At 36.9% G+C, this 19,412-nt stretch overlaps 2 protein-coding genes and 1 pseudogene across 5 annotated transcripts; 2 read left to right on the top strand and 1 right to left on the bottom strand.

The window, feature by feature from the left end:
• The first annotated feature begins 258 nt into the window (after window positions 1-258).
• On the top strand, window positions 259-2,907 carry LOC109173888 (annotated as a pseudogene).
• Window positions 2,908-6,627: 3,720 nt separating this feature from the next.
• LOC109172864 (kinesin-like protein KIN-5D) lies at window positions 6,628-13,366 on the top strand. 3 transcript variants are annotated; one of them, XM_019322110.1, is made up of 23 exons: window positions 6,628-6,797; window positions 7,139-7,360; window positions 7,463-7,592; window positions 7,979-8,134; window positions 8,233-8,709; window positions 8,950-9,047; window positions 9,139-9,295; window positions 9,456-9,525; window positions 9,680-9,756; window positions 9,845-9,898; window positions 9,989-10,069; window positions 10,164-10,275; window positions 10,494-10,580; window positions 10,685-10,860; window positions 10,972-11,133; window positions 11,226-11,333; window positions 11,417-11,575; window positions 11,671-11,754; window positions 12,023-12,228; window positions 12,314-12,415; window positions 12,511-12,620; window positions 12,699-12,850; window positions 12,929-13,366. In XM_019322110.1, the coding sequence occupies exons 2-23, from the start codon at window positions 7,176-7,178 to the stop codon at window positions 13,124-13,126; spliced, it is 3,141 nt and encodes a 1,046-aa protein (XP_019177655.1). In that variant the 5' UTR covers window positions 6,628-6,797; window positions 7,139-7,175; the 3' UTR covers window positions 13,127-13,366. The 3 variants fall into 3 exon arrangements, with proteins under 3 accessions (XP_019177655.1, XP_019177658.1, XP_019177667.1); XM_019322113.1 differs by lacking the exon at window positions 11,417-11,575; XM_019322122.1 differs by lacking the exon at window positions 10,972-11,133.
• A 354-nt stretch (window positions 13,367-13,720) lies between these two features.
• Window positions 13,721-18,854, bottom strand: LOC109172884. Of its 2 annotated transcripts, none has more exons than XM_019322132.1 (3): window positions 18,398-18,854; window positions 14,092-18,163; window positions 13,721-13,982 (listed from the first exon to the last, which is right to left on the bottom strand). In XM_019322132.1, the coding sequence occupies exon 2, from the start codon at window positions 18,138-18,140 to the stop codon at window positions 14,124-14,126; it is 4,017 nt and encodes a 1,338-aa protein (XP_019177677.1). In that variant the 5' UTR covers window positions 18,141-18,163; window positions 18,398-18,854; the 3' UTR covers window positions 13,721-13,982; window positions 14,092-14,123. The 2 variants fall into 2 exon arrangements, with proteins under 2 accessions (XP_019177677.1, XP_019177673.1); XM_019322128.1 differs by having other exon boundaries at window positions 14,092-18,209.
• Window positions 18,855-19,412: the final 558 nt, after the last annotated feature.

Raw genomic sequence — 19,412 nt, forward strand, 5'->3', positions numbered from 1 at the left:
TCATTTTAAATAATATAAAATTTATAGTTAACAATTTAACAAAATATACAAATATATTAAAACAAAAAACAAAACACAAATGGAATTAAACAAAAAAGAGGGGTCAAAATGAAAAAAAAAAATTATAGCGTTTTGGCACACGGTGAATAGTGCTGCGCCAAATATGGCGCAACACTGTTCACAGTGCGCCAAAAATTTGGCGAAATGGCGCTGGGTTGGAGCTAAATTCCGCCATTTTTTTTTTTGTGTTTTGGCGAAATGGCGCTGGCTTGGAGATGGTCTAATAGCCGCAAGATGCATGATTTGAATTTTTGGGCAAAAAAAGAAAAAAGAGAGATTAGTTTGGCTTTGTTATGAATGTTGAGCATATATATAATATATAAATATAAATGTGTAATCCAACTATCAGCTCGTTCACTAATTACTAGTTACTAGTCTCTAAATCAAGAGAGGGGTTTGTGGTTCAAACTTATTACTCATTAAACAAATGTCCACCTAATGACATCTCGATTACCATTCTAAATGAGTGGTAATAGATTCGAACTCCGGTGGTGGGGATTTAGATTTTTTGGGCTAAAAATGTTTGAGAAAGTATAAAACAAATACTACATTGTAAAGAATCATGAGTATTTAAAATAAATAAATAAATAAATAACACAAGTGCAAAATCTGTATTATATTAAAATGATTACTTATTAAATTAATATTTATGTTTATATTAACAATGTTTAATTATTATTATTATTTTATTGCATATATATTTTATCTAAATGTTTAGTATTTATGTGTGGAGCATCCCTAGATTCCAAACAGGCTTCAATGGTTGCTTTTCCTAACACATATTTAGTTCTTGAGAAGAGAGCGGGCGAGGTTTCAAGAGTAATTATGTAATTTGAGTTTTTTATAAATAATTTTGTGTTTCATTTTGATCCAAAAATCTCAATCCTCCAAATTACTATATTAATGCGAGATTCTTCAAGTGTGTAATTGGAAAATGTGATAACATGAATTAACAGGGCGTTTGGTTGGAGGGGGGAATTATGTGGGAAAGAAATTATAATTTCATGGGAGTTGAATTACTGGGAATAAAATGAGAATTTAAATTCCAGTGTTTGGTTGACAGGAATAGAATTATTGGGAATTTTAATTCCAATGTTTGGTATACATGGGAATTGAAAGGGAATAAGTAGTATAAAGTCAAAAATGTTCATTATTATTGTTAGACATTAATTTTAGGTTAAAAAATGAAGGGGTAATTTTGACTCATCACTATCTTTTTTTTCCCAGGAATTAAAATACCAGGGGGGACATGGGATTTTAATTCCATGAAAATGGGGGAATTGCAATTCCATGAAATTGCAATTCCTTCCAACCAAACTACGAAATTTAATGGCCTTTGGAATTAAGTGGAAATTAAGTGGGAAGGGAATTTAAAATCCCTCCAACCAAATACCCTGCAAGATGTCTTATATTCTAGATACTGACAATTTTGAAAGAAATCGCATCTTTAATTTTCTTTACTTAATTATATGATTTGATTAAAATATCACTACTCTTTTCAATTTTAGTGAAATAATTTTTTCTTTTGAAAGCATTGAAAATTTTTCCTCTATACATATCTTTCAATAGTTTTAGTAAGCGTGAAATAATTTTTTCTTTTGACGAGATAATTTCCGCTTCACAATTATGGTTCATATAGTGCTATGTGAATCATAACAAAAAGTACATTTTTAATAGAAAAGATATTTTTGGTCCTAAACTTATAGTGGCACGGACAATTTTAGTCCTTCATAAAAAAAAATCAGACAATTTGTAGACACTCTTATTGCGACGAGGACAATTTTAGTCCTCCATTTGCATTCCCGTTAGATGGCCGTTTGAGAGGAGGGTATTTGTGTCATTTCATGCTATCTCCTTCTCTTCAAACAGGCCAAAAACGCGATGTTAGTCCTGACAATGTTGATGGTGGCTATGACCTTCTCCGCCGCGTGCGCCTTCGCTGGCGTGGTTTCTAAGGACAATGAGACGGTGAAGAGGGATTTGTTGAGCCTAGCTTGCCCCTTCGTGAACCACCATGATGTTTGGAGTAATATCAGAGGATTGAAATGGATCAGTCTCGAATTCTCTCCCCATTTTCTCTGGTGTTTTGATTCTTGGTTCTTTCGTTGTTGTTGGGTTTTGTTCGGATTACAAGGAATTGGTGTTCAAAGGGTGTGTGAACCAGAAATCCCAGGATGGAACTGGGGTTTTCTCTCAAAATCTGGAGGCCGAATGGGGTTTTCTCTCAAAATCTGGAGACCGTGTTTGAGACTCTGGTGTCCCAATCGTCCACCGCTAAGTTCTACAAAATCACCGCCGGTCGCGCCCAATCGAGCATCACCGGGCTGTTCCAATGTCGGGGCGACCTCTCCGTCTCCGATTGCAGCGATTGCGTGCAGAAAACCACCGACATGTCCAAGAACCTCTGCGGCGACTCGATCGCGAGTAGAGTCCAGCTGGTCGGGTGCTACATCAGGTACGAGGTGTCTGGGTTCCGGCAAGTTGGCCCCACCGAGCTGCTCTACAAGCTCTACTGGTCGACTCAGGCGAGCGGGGCAGGGTTCGATGATAGAGTGGAGACGGCGCTTGGGGAGATCACGAAGGGCGTGGAAACCGGAAACGGGTTATACACCGGCGGCTATGAATTGGTGTTCGTGCTCGGTCAGTGCGAACGCGATTTTGGGAAGCGGCGGCGACTGTGTGAACTGTGTGAAAAACGCGACGGAGAAGTCAAAGAGCAGCTGCGGCTCCGCTATCTCCACCCAGATATATCTCTAATAGTGCTACATTAGCTACACTAAATCATTCTCTTCCTCCTCGAGTAACCTTCCAAAATTTAGCAACATTATCCTCTATATTCATCATTAAAATACACCCATTAATGGCCATTCATCGGATTATAGAGACAACACATAACACTCAAAAGACAGTGGTCATTAGAAGGAGATAGTATGAAATGACACAAATATCCTCCTCTCAAAAGACCATCTAACAGGAATGCAGACGGAGAACCAAAATTGTCCTCGTCACAATTTTTTATGGAAGTCTAACTAAAATTGTCCGTGCAGTGCCACTATAATTTTAGGACCAAAAATGTCTTTTACTCTTTTTAATATACTAAAATTACATTATTTTGTGTATTGAATGTATATTATACAAAATAATGTATTTTAGTACTCAAATATTGTATTATTTTTGAATATAATGTATATTTTTAATATATTAAAAATACATTATTTTTGTACTGAATGTACATTATTTGATAATATGGTCCACACAATAATGATTGGATGCTGAAATGGCAAACTAAAAGGGCAAATAAATACCATTTTTATGAAAGGCCGACCGTGATAGAAAGAAATCCACCTGAGAGTAGTTAGATGGATCTGCCCAAGACATGGCCAAGTAATGCTAATGCAGCAAGCTAGGCTGGCGAATAATGATGAGAAAGCAAATGCATGCAATAAGTTTGGTTTTTCATAAGCAAAGGAATTAATTATGGATTTAAGGCACCCTTAATAGGGAGTTTTTCTAATCGATTTTTCTAATCACTTAGTATTTCGGACTTCGAGTGGATTTAGAGATTAAGCAATTAAGTGAATCTGATATTCGAAGTCGCGCATACATGAGAGAAATACGAAGAATTATACAATAAGTAGATGGAATGACTACTTTACCCTTTCATTTAAAGTCTAATTTACCGTAATTTGACGAAAGAACCTCAATTGAAAATTAAAGAAGTTGAAAGTCAAGGAATGTAAAGTGTCCAAATTAAAAGTCGAGAATTAATTTTGAAAAATCAATATAGTCAGAGTACCATTGTTAGAATTAATTCACAATATTGGAAAGAACATATCCGTCATTTGTTAGCACCTACTACAAGTACTTGCTTTCATCAATTCTTGCTCACTTGGGAAAAAAACAATATATTACCAAATCACCATATATAAATATCCAAAAGACTTAACCCCTCAAAATCACCCATTTAGAAAGATCTAACGATATTAAAATAAAGAGATGATGTAAAAATGTGGTTGCATTTTTGAAAATAATCCCAAATTTAATTAAGTGCACAAAGCAACACTATCTTAGTAACATTATTGAGTGCATTTCGCAATATGTGAAAGTGCAGTCAAAATAATTCACATTTTAGAGTTTATAGCTTAGGTTTTTTGTTTGGTTTACACTTTAGTTTTTATAGTTTGGTTTAGAAGTTGACTTTACAATTTAGTATTATCTTTAGAATGCACCATAATACAATCTGAGGATGTGTTTGAGCGGAAGGGACTCATTCATCCTTAACTAAAGGTCAAGATCGAGTTCGATTCTTGACCTTAGGTATGGAACTGTCTTAAATCTCCGAATTAACTGTCCCACGCAGAAGAGGTACCTACAATCCAATGAGGGGATTAATCATTGTGTCCGACGGTGTAACCCTAGGTATATCCCAAAAAAAAAAAAAAGTGCACCATAATATAAAGTACATTCAACAATACTATAAAGTGTACTCAATGTTAAAATGCAATGCACCTTAAGGTTTACCTTTTAGAAGTTATGGTTTAATTTTTTAAATTTGATTTAGGGATTTACTTTTTACTGTTTAGGGATTCAGTATTCAACTTTAGTTTATTTTTCTAGTTTAGCTTTCTTGGTTTATTAACAGATGCACTCTTCAATTTTACAAATGTCCACTTTATAGTGTTGTTAAACGCAATTTAAAATTTGAATTATTATAAAAATGTAATCAATTTTTTCTCTAACTACTTCATATCTATTAGATCTTCGTAGATGGAATGTGATATATGTGTGTGTATGTGTGTGTGTTTATACACACATATATATACACAAACACAAACTTCAATAATATATTTTTAAATTTTTAGAACATAAAACCAAAAAAGTTCATAAATATGAAATTCATCATAACTCAAAATCGTAATGAATTCAATACAACATTCTAATGAGTATGATTTGGAAGAATCATTACAAAAAATCTAGTTTGGGGTTATACAGATTTGAATATTTGATTAATTAATTAATTAATCAAATATACATGAGGCTTTCAAACTAGTTAATTGACTTTTAAGCAAACTTAGTTCAACTCAATTTGAATATCTTAAAATAGAAATTAATTAAATTCAAATTTTAAACTTCAAATTTCATACGTTACACTAAATTTTAAATTTATATTTGAACTTTAACTCGATTGCATCCCTAATACATACTAATCAAAATAATATATTTGAATTCAAAAAATCATATCCTAAATTAATTACTGTTTTTTATTTTTTAGTACTATTAACTCTCTTACAAGGTAGTATCTGTTCTATATTTTCTCTCTATTGCTGTAACCCAAAGCGTCAATATCTTATCATCGAGTTCGATCCTGTGACTTTCCCTCAAAAGTAGTTACAAAAATGTCATCTGAACATCAAGTGCTTCGCTAATTACTGTTTTTTATTTACAGCTAAAATCCTATTAAAATGCAGAAAAATACAAAATACAAAAAATCAGTAAATAAGACAATTGGAAGGCCATGGAGCCTACTGTTCCTCACTAAATGGATAATGGCCCCACCCTGCTCCCTTTAATACACAAAATTCGATTAGCATAATATTGTCCTTGGTCATCCAGTCATACTCGTAATATTATTAATCATTAAAAGAGAAAAAATAAAAATAAAAATAAAAATAAATCCACAAATGTACAATAACACTTTTTAAAAAGTTGTCATCTGAACCGGCCGGATGTAAATAATTTCAAGTGAAATTTTACTAAAACTTGATTAAAATAGTCTTATCTTATAAGATGTAGATATCAATATAATATATGAAAAAAGACAAAATTTCTTATGAAACTATCCCATGAATCTTCATTCGTGAGAAGAGTTAGATTTTCATAAATATTTATTCGTACAGACTTAATTTAATGGTTCAGTAGACAGTATTTGAGAGAAGAAACAGAGGTTCGAACCTCGGTTGCTAAGTCAGTGAGTCGCCAAGATTATGCTTAAAGTGGAAAGATTTTCATAAATATTATCCCTTCCCATATTACAATTTTTCTCATAAATAACTCTTCAACATCTAATATTACTGATTGATTTAAAAGTATTACATTTTCATCAAAAGTATTAATTTTTTTTTCTCATAACTATTACGCTTTTATCTCATATGTAACAATTAATTTATTTATTATTTATTATTTATTAATAATATAATTTTTCTCGTAAGTATATACGGAGTATAAGGATTTGTGAAAAGTTCATAGTCACATGAAAATCACTGATTTGAAAAAGAAAAAAACCTTAGTGTCATTTTCGTAATAATTAGGGAAACAGTGTCCTCTCTCCGCTCCGGCCTCCAGGCATGTAGTTGTGTGTCTCCCATTTTTTCTGTTTAAAATTTTTCACTTGTCCTTTTTATAACGGTCAAAAATCAAATCACTAACGGATTCTTAACGGCGTCACCAGCTACTCTCTTTTTCTCCTCCCCAAAATTCAAACGTTCCCGTAACGTCAACTCTTTCCACCTTCTCTTTCATAGTCTCTCTAGTTTTTAAAAAGTTTGTTTAACTTAAAAAATCACACTCTCATCTCTCTGTCTCTCTCTCTCTCTCTCTCTATCTCTATCTCTCTGTGCTGAATCTACTCTCTCTCTCTCTCTCTCTCTCTCTCTCTCTCTCTCTAAACTTCTCCACTGAATTCACATTCTCGAAAGGTTATACATTTGAAGCTATCAACAGCCGGCCTTCAACTCATCGTGAGTATTTACATATATGCATACACATATACGTACATTTCTGAGAATTGTTATCACGGTATGTACATGTATAGGTAGAAGCAGAAATAGGTCAGATTGTACTTTTTTTTTTGGTTAGTTCAAAACTTTTGCTTGAGTTTTAAGGATTCATCAGTGAATTTGGATTTGATTGTGAATTTTCATCAGTTTTTACTTTTTTTATAAAAAAAAAAATTATTAACAGATTTAAAATGCAAAACGGAAAAGATTGTTGAGTTCTGTTTGAGTGATTGTGGTAGCATTATATTTTAACTGTGCGATTTAGATTCAAGCCGAGTTGACTCATCGAATTCAGTTGACAGTGAGAGAGGCTGATAGATTTGAGGAATAAATCTGGAAATGGAGTATCCACAGTCCCAGCAGCAGAGAAGAGTAGGTGGAAATGGATTTGTCTCGATGTCTCCGTCGCAGACGCCGCGGTCGTCTGATAAGGCAGCGAGGGATCTGCGATCGGGAGATGGGAACATGAGCGGGAAGCATGATAAGGAGAAAGGCGTGAATGTACAGGTCATTTTGCGATGCAGGTGAGTTGAATCAGTGAGCTTCCAGTTCCCGAGTGTTAACTCAGTTTGTTTCGGTCAGTGAATTGTAGTTGATGATCTGATGGAATATTTGCGAATGCGTAGGCCATTGAGTGAGGACGAGACGAGAATGCATACACCAGTGGTGGTATCCTGCAATGAGAGTCGAAGAGAAGTTTTGGCTGTTCAGAATATAGCTAATAAACAGATCGACCGGACGTTCGTCTTTGATAAGGTGCACTATTTTAATTTATAAACAATTACTGTATTATAGTATTTCTATTAATAGTATTTCTATTACCAATGAAAAATATTTTATTTTAGCATTTTGAAAATTAGTTGATTAAAATGGGGAAAAAAAGAATTATAAGAACTGAGGTGTTGTTTAAATTAAATTGAATTTGGAGTTTTGAGGTGCAAGTCACTGAGAATTTTGTTTGATTTCCAATACTCTCTCTATTTCACAATAAACCAACATAAGATTTAAAATTTAGCTGAATTTCTGAAAGCACTGAAGTAAATTTCACAATAGCTTGGTCTATTGGAGTCTAGTTTTCAGTGGCATTTCTCTTTTAACAATTTCAATGTGTTAATATCCTAATGTGTGATAATTTTGTATAGGTCTTTGGTCCAGCATCACAACAAAAAGATTTGTATGATAGCGCCATATGCCCTATTGTATTTGAAGTTCTGGAGGGGTATAACTGCACCATTTTTGCTTATGGGCAGACAGGAACTGGGAAAACATACACAATGGAGGGAGGGGCAAGGAAAAAGGTTTGGCAAATATAATATGACTTCATACTCAGTATCCATGGCAACACAGTTATGTCTGTTTTTTTATTAACTTATTGATTGATTGTTCACCCCTCTAGAATGGGGAATTTCCAACTGATGCAGGTGTTATACCAAGGGCTGTTAGGCAAATTTTTGATATACTAGAAGCTCAAAATGCCGAGTATAGCATGAAGGTTACGTTTTTAGAGCTGTATAACGAGGAGATAACAGATCTCTTAGCACTTGATGAATCCTCAAAATTTATCTATGACAAATCTAAGAAGCCAATAGCACTAATGGAGGATGGTAAGGGTGGAGTCTTTGTTAGAGGCTTGGAAGAGGAGATAGTATGCACTGCAAATGAGATTTACAAGATCTTGGAGAAAGGTTCTGCCAAAAGGCGTACAGCGGAGACTCTTCTTAACAAACAGAGTAGCCGTTCTCACTCAATATTTTCAATCACAATTCACATCAAGGAATGCACTCCAGAGGGGGAAGAGATGATTAAATGTGGAAAACTGAATCTTGTGGACCTTGCTGGATCTGAGAACATATCACGCTCTGGTGCAAGAGAGGTGAGGAAATAACAATTTATTTGTGTTAAGCCTTTGTGCTGTGAAATCTGCTTCATTATCCTCTAATACAAAAGAAATGTCACCTTGAGCAAATTATTTTAACAAATTCCTGAGTACGTGATAGTTAAGTTTTGATGTCCTCAAAAGTATCTCCAAGATATTAGTTTCAATTTGATCTGTTCACAGCATAAAGTGGCATAATGTACTGTGATTATGCTTTTGACAACTTTGCTTTTGCAGGGTAGAGCAAGGGAAGCAGGTGAGATCAACAAGAGTTTGCTTACACTTGGCCGTGTCATAAATGCTTTAGTTGAGCACTCTGGCCATGTCCCATACAGGTGCTTTTTGAATCAACTTGTATTACTTTGACTTTATGCCTAGCTCATTTTCAAGACCATAAGATATGAAGGTATGTTAACTGGATATCAGGGATAGCAAATTAACAAGGTTGTTGAGGGATTCTCTGGGAGGGAAAACAAAGACATGCATAATCGCAACAATAGCACCTTCAGTGACGTGCTTGGAAGAGACACTCAGCACTCTAGATTATGCTCACCGCGCCAAAAATATAAAGAATAAACCAGAGGTGAGTTTATTGAAATTTCTATGGAAAGACCGTCTCTGAATGTAGTTCTGTTGGGCAGCAGTTGTTTCTAGCATCTGTTTCTACCTCTATTTCAAAGGGCACAAACTTTTTTTTCACTTGTAATCAATTGAAAATTGAAAGTTGTTTCATTTTCTTTCAGATTAACCAGAAGATGATGAAATCTGCCATGATCAAGGATTTGTACTCTGAAATTGACCGGCTGAAGCAAGGTCATTAATTGCTTTACCACTCTATTTCTGCATGCATTCCATGCATGTTTAGTTTTATTTTGTGGATAAATGTAAATTACTGGGCATATACCTGCTTCCATGGTACATAATTTTGTTCTTATTATTTTTAAAAACATGTTTTAATGCCAACCAGAGGTCTATGCTGCAAGAGAGAAGAATGGGATCTATATACCTAGAGACAGATACCTTCAAGAGGAAGCTGAGAAGAAGGTACATGACTATCTTTCTATTTCCATGATCAAATGCATCCATCTAACTATTTTCTGAAAAATTGTATTTACCTGTCTTCACCCTTCAGGCTATGGCTGAAAAGATAGAACGCATGGAGCTTGACATGGACTCCAGAGATAAGGTATTAGACTGAGTTGACTTAGTTGGACTACACAGTTTTCTACTTATCTTTGAGAAGTTTAATTCATTATTACGTTTGTTCTGCTTGCAGCAACTGATGGAGCTTCAGGAACTGCACAATTCTGAACAGCTGTTGAGTGCAGAATTGACCGACAAACTTGAAAAAACAGAGGTTCGAATATCTAGACCATATAAATGAACTTTTACTGACATTTGTTTCCTTAAGAGGTAACATTACTTCTTTGTTTTGTTTTTTGGGCTATTAGAAAAAGCTTCAGGAAACTCAGCATATGTTGGTTGATCTTGAAGAAAAACACAGGCAAGCAAATGCAACAATAAAAGAAAAGGAATATCTAATATCCAATCTTCTGAAATCTGGTAAGCTTCTCCATATTCATTCCTTGGGCAAAACGGGATTTTTCTGTCATTTACTATCATTTGATGCCTGCTAAAAATTTTTCCTTATTATTCGATGATGTGCATTGGCTCACATATCTTGATCTAGTTCCTTATCTTGTGCATGGTACCTTTAACACCAATTTTCCTTATTGGTCTTGATCTAGTTCCTACTTTAATACCAACTTTTCCTTATTCAGAGAAAGCACTTGTTGAGCATGCATTTGAACTTAGAGCTGAACTGGAGAATGCTGCATCAGATGTGTCCAACTTATTTGCCAAGATCGGTTAGTGTGACATTTATGTTGAATGTACATGAGGTCTTATGTACAATATAAGAGGTTTAATGCTGATTGTACAGCTGTTTATATTGCATAAATATTTGTTCCAGAGCGCAAGGACAAAATAGAAGATGGAAATAAGGTTCTCATACAGAAATTTCAATCCCAATTAACTCAACAGCTTGATTTCCTGCATAAGACTGTTGCTGCTTCAGCCACACAACAAGAGCAGCAGCTTAAAGCCATGGAGGAAGACATGAACTGTTTTGTCTCTACTAAGACTGAGGTATTCTCGGATAAATTTCAAACAAATCCGGTTTTTACTTTTTAGATTATTATTAATATTAATATACATGGTTTTTTTTTTTTTTTTTTTTTTTTTTTTTTGTGTTCTTAGGCTACTGAGGAGCTTCGGGGTCACTTAGAAAAGTTAAAAGTTATGTTTGGGTCTGGCATCCATGCTTTGGATGATTTAGCAGGAAAGCTTGATGGTAATTCTCAGTTGACTTTTGAACGATTAAATTCTGAAGTTTCTAAACACTCATCAGCTCTAGGGGAGGTATGTATCTCTTGCAAGTTGCTTTTCAGTTAGGCACATTTTTTCTGTTAATTTTGTCTCTTATCTTCTCTTGAAATGGTGAAATGGTGCAGCTCTTCAAGGGGATTGCTTCCAAAGCTGATACATTAATTAATGAACTTCAAAGCAGTCTTCATAGCCAGGAGGAGAAATTAATTGCATATGCCCAACAGCAACGTGAGGTATACCAAGTTGTGTTTTTCCTTTTTTCAAGTTCTCCAACACCCAAGTGGCAGATTATAAAGTTTTTCAACATTATTTCCAGGCTCACTGTAGGACTATCACAACCTCAAGGTCAATCTCCCAAACAACCACAAGTTTTTTTAAGACTTTAGATATGCATGTGTCACAGTTGGGTCAAATGGTTGAAGAAGCACAAGAAGTCAATGACCAAAAGCTCTCTGAGCTTGAAGAGAAGTTTGAGGTGATTTGTCTGATCTGCCATAACCTGTTTTTTGCATAAATGATAAACATGGGTGTTTCAAACATAACACACACAAATGCCCATTTCTTTTGTAGGAATGTGCTATGAATGAAGAAAGGCAACTCTTAGAAAAAGTGGCAGAGTTGCTTGCAAGCTCAAATGCTAGGAAGAAAAAACTGGTATGTTATTCACTTTTTACATTCAGTTGTGATCACTTTTGGCGGAGCTTTTCACAATTTTGTTCTACTTTATTTTTATTGAGGCCTTGATGAAAGCCCCAGTTGCTAGCCTATATGTTGCTTTTGCATTTATTAACTTCCTGTAATAGGAAATATTGATTTGCTTTAGGCTTGAAATCTGGTCTTCTTTCCTTTTAAAAATGATCTTCTTCAGTTGAAAGTTGAATCACCTATGGCAATGAGTTCCTTTAATTTGTTTCTATTCTAGGTTCAAACTGCAATTAATGGCCTCCGGGAAAGTGCCTCCAATAGAACGGATAGACTAAAACAAGAGATGTCAACTATGCATGATTCAACTTCTTCAGTGAAAGATGAGTGGACAACATACATGGAAAAAGCTGAATCATATTACCTAGAGGATACTGTTTGTGTGGAGAACAGTAAGAAAGAAATGGAAGTTGTCGTACAAAGCTGGTACGTGTAGGACTCTATCTCTGTAAGAGACCTTGATTGATATCCATATTTGAGTTGCTGCTAAACTAAACAAACTTGTGTACAGTTTGCAAAAGGCAAAAATGGGTGCACAGCAGTGGAACGATGCTCAAAGATCTTTGCTCAATCTAGAGGAGGCCAATGTAGCTTCTGTACATGAAATAGTGAGGTTGGTTCATGGTGCTAGTAGCTTCTACAAATCAAAGTTTCTCTTCTTGAGACTTGGATAGTGAGGTTTCTGATGTTTATTGTGAATTGTTCCAGGGAAGGATTGAGTGCGAATCAAGGCTTGCGTGTGCAGTTTTCTTCGGGCGTATCATCTGCACTTGAAGATGCAGAAAGTGCAAGCAAGAATCTCCTTTCATCTATCGACCGTAAGTTATCTATAGGAGAATAATGTTGAATTCCTGTTGTTATTAGATAAGTCATTCTCAAGTAAAAACCAATGGCAGATTCTCTACAACTTGATCGCGATGCATGCGAGAACCTTGATTCCATGATAGTTCCTTGTTGTGGACAACTGAGAGAGTTGAACACTGGACACCTCCACAAAGTTGCTGAAATCAGAGAATATGCAGGAAAATGCCTGTCGGAAGAATACACGGTAAGGAGGTCTATTGTAGCGCAGCACGTAGATGCACGCACGATCAACCATTAATGGTTTTTTGAAATGTAATAATAGGTTGATGAACCATCATGTTCAACTCCAAAGAAGAGACTGTTCAACCTTCCTAGCATTGGTTGTATTGAAGAGCTCCGAACGCCGGCTTTTGAGGAGCTACTAAAATCATCAAGGCAGTCTAATGGGGACGTAAAGCATGTTGTAGAGGCGGCCCAAACCTGGAGAGATTCAAGAACTCCCCTTACTGCTATTAATTGAGTGGCCCTCAACTTTTAAGGAACAAACCCCCCGCTGTACAGTAGCATCAACTCCAAAGATTGCATTCAATTTCGAACCTTTTGTCTGTGTAATAGTTAGTAATTGTGTTCTATATTCTTTCTGAGGTTTTTTGGCGAGCGTTATTTTAGGAGACAGACGCCGCAGTGCTTTATATACAACATAGTTTATAAGTTCAGTCGGTTTGGGACTTTGAGTATCACAGATTAAGAGGAGTTTATAGTTGAAGCATTCCATTGCTACTTTCTTAAGCCCAATTTGCGTAATAAGACGTTAATCATATAATGTAACTGTGACGGAGGCACGATCAAGCTAGTTAAGGCTAGGAGTACATAATTTCCGAGCCCTCCCAGTAATCAAGTTAAAATTTCTGAACCAGGCAGGGCGTGATGGTTAACGACAACATTAGGGAGTTGGAAGAGCACCGCAAGTTACATGGTGTCCAGTGTGTAACATAGAAACAACAGAGAAGTCCCTTGAAACAATAACCCAATATTATACTATTTTAATCATAACCCAATATGTATGTTCTTTTGAATACCGAGGGAGGGGGTTATGGTAACAAATAACACAATATAAAAAGATTGACGAAATGCAAAATTTCTTTATTGTACTTATCCATCAAGATAATATTAACAGACTACTATTCTGATGGAATGTTTGTTTCTCCCTATTAAGCAGAGAAGGGCTGATACATCATCATCATCTTTCATTTCTTAAGGGTATATCTCATGATTTAAATTCCTCCAATGGGGAACAGAAAGGAGAAAACATTTGAAGTGATGTGCTAAAACAAGGGATGTTCACTTCTAGCAGCATTCGATCGCCATGGCACACCCTGCAAAATTGGGCGGAATAAGTATAGTGAGGTAGAATAATAGCAAGCATCAACATGAACATAAAAACAGCAGCATGTGATAAGAGCAGAGCATCAGATAGCTACTCACGAGAAGCTCGAGCCAGTGAGGTGGTTTTGGTTCTATGTTTCATCATCAAAATTGTCATTTGTAGAATTCTCTTGACAGAACAATTTGTTTTCCCCCATAGCATCCGACGCCGCTTGGGTCTGCCCAAAATCTGGAGGGTTACCTTGTTCTGTTCCATGGTGGTTCTCAACATTGTCATCACCAAGATCCCGAGAATCCTCATATTCAAGCTCCTTCCCTTTATCTTCGTGAATATTTGGCAGATCAAAGTTGGGATCGGAGCCCAAGTCACCAACATTTTGATCTCCAGCTCCATGATAAGCAACAGTTACAGCCGCTTGGTCAATAGGCTCAGCGGATTCCTTCTTTTGCCTCTTCCACTTCTTTGTGGATGAAGTCCCATCATCCTCAAAATCTTCTTCTTCCCTTTCTCGATGTAAATACACCCACAGTTTCCTATCCGTATCAAACTGTACACATGGATCGCGTTCATAATGCAAACGATCCAGTGCGCCACTAACAACTTGATTCACCTGTCCATCAGACACGTCTTCAACAATGTACTGTGAATCTCTGATTAGAGTACACACATCAGCTCTAGTCCCAATACTACCGGGCAACCTTGCAGCTGCATCTCGCACAAGACACAGAATCGTAACATGAGGAGGTCTATCCCGTTTGAGCATAAAGTGGTCTCGAGCTTTTGATGTTGGCTTGCCGCCACACCTTCTCAATGGGGCAACAATTGACTTTTTCCCATCAATAGCTGTGTAAGAGAAGGCCCTGTCTGGGATGGAATACCTGAGGACTTCTTCCTTTCGGAAATAAGCTCTTACTTCTTCAGAGCTTGGAGTAATGGTGGTCAGACTCTTTTGTGCTCTCAGATCCCTGAACCGCTCTTTCTCATCAAAGTTATATTGTGTCAACGACAAAGGCGGAGCAGGAAGGCTCCCTATCTGCTGAAGTGTCTCCTGACCATTTTTCAGCCAATTGGCAAATGAATCAACTAACTTAACTAGCATTTTATGATTAAGACCCCATGCTTCAGGAGATGTAACTTCCTCCATAGCCTCGTGATCAGATGAAGTATGATGCACTGGACCAACCCAGGACCAACTCTTTGTAGATTTTTCATAAACAACAAGTGGCTTCCAGCCCTTTGCTCCTAAAGGTGCTGTCTTGGATGAGAATATTTTGAGAACCCCTCTTACCAAATCCTGGAGAGGTTCTTGAGTTTCAAGAATGCAGGGATCTCCTGGATTAGATTTCACACGATTAACAATTTCCTGAACTGCTAGAGAAGGGATCCTCATTTCATGAGAAGAAAGCGAGCCATTGACATCCAACTCTGCTTGTGTTTTAACTCCATTTAAACCCTCCTGCTTCAGACCACGTTCCTCTTCGGACTTCTGTCTTCCATCATCCTGATCAAGATTCTTGCCAACCTCCAGAGAATCTTCTGAAAGCAAACTAGTCATGGCCATGCGAATGGCTGAAAGAAGATGAATGATGGAGAACGAGAAGCCAGTATGAACAGTAGGTGTAATCAAAGTGAATGGCTTTTTCTGCAGTATGCTTTCTTGATGAACATCTTCTTCTCTAATATCTGAGGATGGTAACTCAGAGACCCCTTTTTCTGAATTACCTGTTTCACTCTCCAATTTTCTTTTCCCCCGCTTCTTAGAGGAACTGGCATCTTCTAGTTGCAGCTGTGTAAATTCATTATCACCTTGCTCATCCATAAATGAGACATCCTCCTTGATTTTCCGCTTTTTCGAGGTAGAGCTGCACCCTATTAACTGTAGATCAGATCTTTCTTGATGATCACCAGCAAGCATTTCAAGTATCTGACTTTTCTTTCCAGACCTATGAATACCCTCATTATCATTTGCTAATAATTGTGTCCCCCCGTGAAGACCAAAATCTTGCATACAATTTGATTGTGGAACACCAAACCTACCTTTCTGTTTCTCTCTCAATGACGGTCGATAGTCCCCTTGAATACGGCCATTCCTTGCCAACTTGTAGATTGGTTGATCATCATTATCATCATCCTCATCATTATCACCAATCAGCTGCCCTTGACCACTTAAGTAGTTTTCTTCCAACTCTCTAGCAGATAAAATATTCACACGACTATAATCAAGCATCTTACCCTTCTGCTCTGCCCTAGAGCCAAGATTCCCTGCTTTTATCGAGGATAAATGTTCATCAAAACCGCCCCTTTTGTTTTTCTTAACAAATTTAGCTTTCTTAGCATTTGAGCCAGATTTCATATCTGGGGCATCACAAGGAAATGGAAATGCCAATTTGCTCCTCAGCAAAGGATTGTCATCGTCTTCATCAATTTCTTCTGATGAATCAGATTCAGTTTCTTCATTTTTGAGAATTCCCCTTCTACCCTTGGACCCGGCAACACCTCGCTGATCACTATGTAAGGTTGCCCTAAACTTCTCCTGAAATGGCTTTGCTTTATACCCTGAATGAAAGTCATTCTGCTTGAGATCAGAAGACTCTTGATGCTTCCACTTTTTGCTTTTGGAATTCCAATCACTGTATTTCTGAGATGGATTGGTTAAATAGGGGTCCAGTTGCCCTTTACCATGCCAAAATGGCTCACTTTCATCAGCTAATTCCATTCGGCTTCCTTTCAAAGATGGATTTGAAATCCGGCCTTTCCCATAAATCATCCTATCTTCAGAGGGAAACTGCTGAAGATTCTCAACATAGTTAGCCTTGCTCCCAAAATCAAAAGGAGCCTTGGCATTCAAGGACTTCGAGACAGAGGTATCCAACAACTGATGAATGGTCTTTTTCCTGCTAGTGGCATACAATTCAGGTTTCAGAGGCATAGGGAATCCATTCAAACTCTCAAGGTACTCTTCGCTTCTCAATCCATCATGTTTCTTCCCCATCTTGAAATGCCCTGCTTTATCTTTCAGCCCAGCTCGTGAGAAGTTTCTCTGAGCAGACACTTCATACATTCCTTCATCATCATCCTCATCACCCAATAATCGATCTCTCATGTGAACTGTCATGCCAGAGTCATAACCTGCAATTTTACCATGATGAGAAGAAAGAGGCTGTGATCCATAGTACCCAGCATTAATTTCCATCTCATGATGAACAGATGGGAAGTTGCTAGAAAACTCTTTCATAGTAGAACCCTTTGTCCCCGTTAACTTCAATGCTCCTTTTGAATTTTGCTTCCCAAATTTTGCAGGTTCTGCTGCTGTTTGCTTTCCAGGATATAATAAATCAATTGATGAACCCATCCCATATCCAGAATAACGTGCAGATTTTTGTCCATGTTTCCGATCCTTTACTCTTTTGCCCCAAAAAGCATCACCAGAGCCCTCTCTGTCAGATTCATCGCTTTCCATTTCTTCCATTTTCTCAGATATGTAACTATTCTGAGTCTTCATGATGTTCAAAACACGGAGCTTCTCCTCAATGCTATACCCCCTGCAATTCTGCCACCCATCCCTTATCTGACAAAAACTATTGACCATCACATTCTGGTATTTCCTTAGGAGATGATAATGCTGATGCTTCTGAAAGAATATCAATCCTTGTCGATAAAGAGCCACCCTCGGCTCACACAACCCTCCCTTCAACATGTTAAACAGCTTATTGAGAGGGTTCCCAAAATGCAAATTGCAGCCTGTCAGAAGGTCCTTCAACGTCCGCATAAACGTTTCCTGGTCCATGTCCGGAAGGTACTGTGTGAGACAAAACCTTTCTTCCTCAGTCAAGACGTCGTTCCAAACATCCATAGACAACACATCACCCAACCCCTGGAGATCATACAGTTCATAAGGAATGCTACATGTCTGATCCCCAACCTGACAAAATTCCTCCCCAGACTCCCCCAATTCCAGCAAGTCGAAGTCATCCGACCCCGCCCCGGAATCACAATCATCAAACTCATCATCGTCGTCATCCTCGGATTCAACCGCACCCGAATTATACCTAAACTCCTCCTCGTCGCTCGACATCACTTCCCTACTATGCGAAGAAAACTCCGGCTCCAATCTCGATGACTTGAAGCTATTCTTTTCTATAGCCATTCAACGTAACATTACCCTCCGAACTAAAAATTATAGCACAAAACTCAAAATTCACAGTCCACTCAAACCCTAGGAAATTTTAATTAAAAAAAAAAAAAAAACTCAAATTCCATACGATTAAAAAATAATTAAAACCATACACTAAAAATTAAACGCCAAAATCCAAATAAATTATAAAAATTCCCTTCTCGCGCATATATTCACGCATACATACATACATAACTATCAAAATTAGAGAATCATGAATCGAATAGTACCTGATTTCTGAATAGAGATGAGAGATGAAAATTTGGAGGCGACGATTGGAAAGGAAGGAATGTTTGTGCAGAGGAGTGAAGGGAAACCCTAGATAAAGGGAAAGTGACAGACGGGGGAGGCTATCATACGCTGCGTAGGAATGCTGGGGAGCATACGGCGCACACTAGCCACTGCGGAGGTGGAAATGGAAAAGGAAGAAGACGGGGAAGAGGGAGCGTGAAAAGACGAAAATGGGTATGGAAAAGATTAAAATAAAAAAGGGTTTGCAGAAAAAGGAGTTTAGAGAGAGAAAGAGAGAAGGGGTGATGTGTGATGGAAGGGGAGAGAAGAAGAAGGGTGAGTCAGCTACTGAGTCGAGGCGGCGAGTTGAAGCAGGGGTGACGTGGCCCATATTTTGAATTTTCACTTTCTTCCCCCACCAATTTTCCGATCTCCTTTTGCATCCGCAACCCCCTTTTGGACGGACGGGGAGACTCATAATTTAGTAATTTCCAAACATAAAAGGATTTTTTTTTAAAAAAAATACTCCGTAATAGAAAAAATTAGATTAAAATACCTATCAAGTCCCTTTACTATAACGTTTTGTTTAATTTAGTCTTTGTATCTAAATTTTGTTGATTTTAATGTCTATACTTTAAAATTTAGAACAATCCAGGATAATGTTTAACATCATTTTTTTCCGTTAAGTTTGCCCACGTGACAATAACGTTGTCAACTTGTCATGTCATGTTATTGTAAGGTGGCATAAAAAAATATATTATTTAATAGTATAATCCAAAATAATAGAAAAAATTGGTTCAAAGTATTTATCAAGTTCCTTTAATATAGTATTTTGTTTAGTTTAGTCTCTGTACTTAAATTTCGTTCAATTTAATTTTGAGTTAATACCCAATATAGTCCTCGACTATAGTGGTTTTACTCAGTTTAGTCCTAAATGACTTTTTGTACTCTATTTAGTCCTCGACTTTAATGATTTTACACACTTTAGTCCTTCGTTAAAGATTCTGTTTGTTG

The sequence above is a fragment of the Ipomoea nil genome, unplaced genomic scaffold (assembly GCF_001879475.1).
Source record: "Ipomoea nil cultivar Tokyo-kokei standard unplaced genomic scaffold, Asagao_1.1 scaffold0146, whole genome shotgun sequence".
Taxonomy (NCBI): Eukaryota; Viridiplantae; Streptophyta; class Magnoliopsida; order Solanales; family Convolvulaceae; genus Ipomoea; species Ipomoea nil.

Bases quoted from the DNA above. Each gene is read 5' to 3' on its own strand.
- LOC109172864 (XM_019322110.1), top strand. From the start codon at position 7,176: ATGGAGTATCCACAGTCCCAGCAGCAGAGAAGAGTAGGTGGAAATGGA. The intron at 10,070-10,163 runs GTTCGAATATCT...TTGGGCTATTAG, and splicing joins ACAAACTTGAAAAAACAGAG to AAAAAGCTTCAGGAAACTCA. The intron at 11,576-11,670 runs GTGATTTGTCTG...TTTCTTTTGTAG, and splicing joins AGCTTGAAGAGAAGTTTGAG to GAATGTGCTATGAATGAAGA.
- LOC109172884 (XM_019322132.1), bottom strand. From the start codon at position 18,140: ATGGCTATAGAAAAGAATAGCTTCAAGTCATCGAGATTGGAGCCGGAG.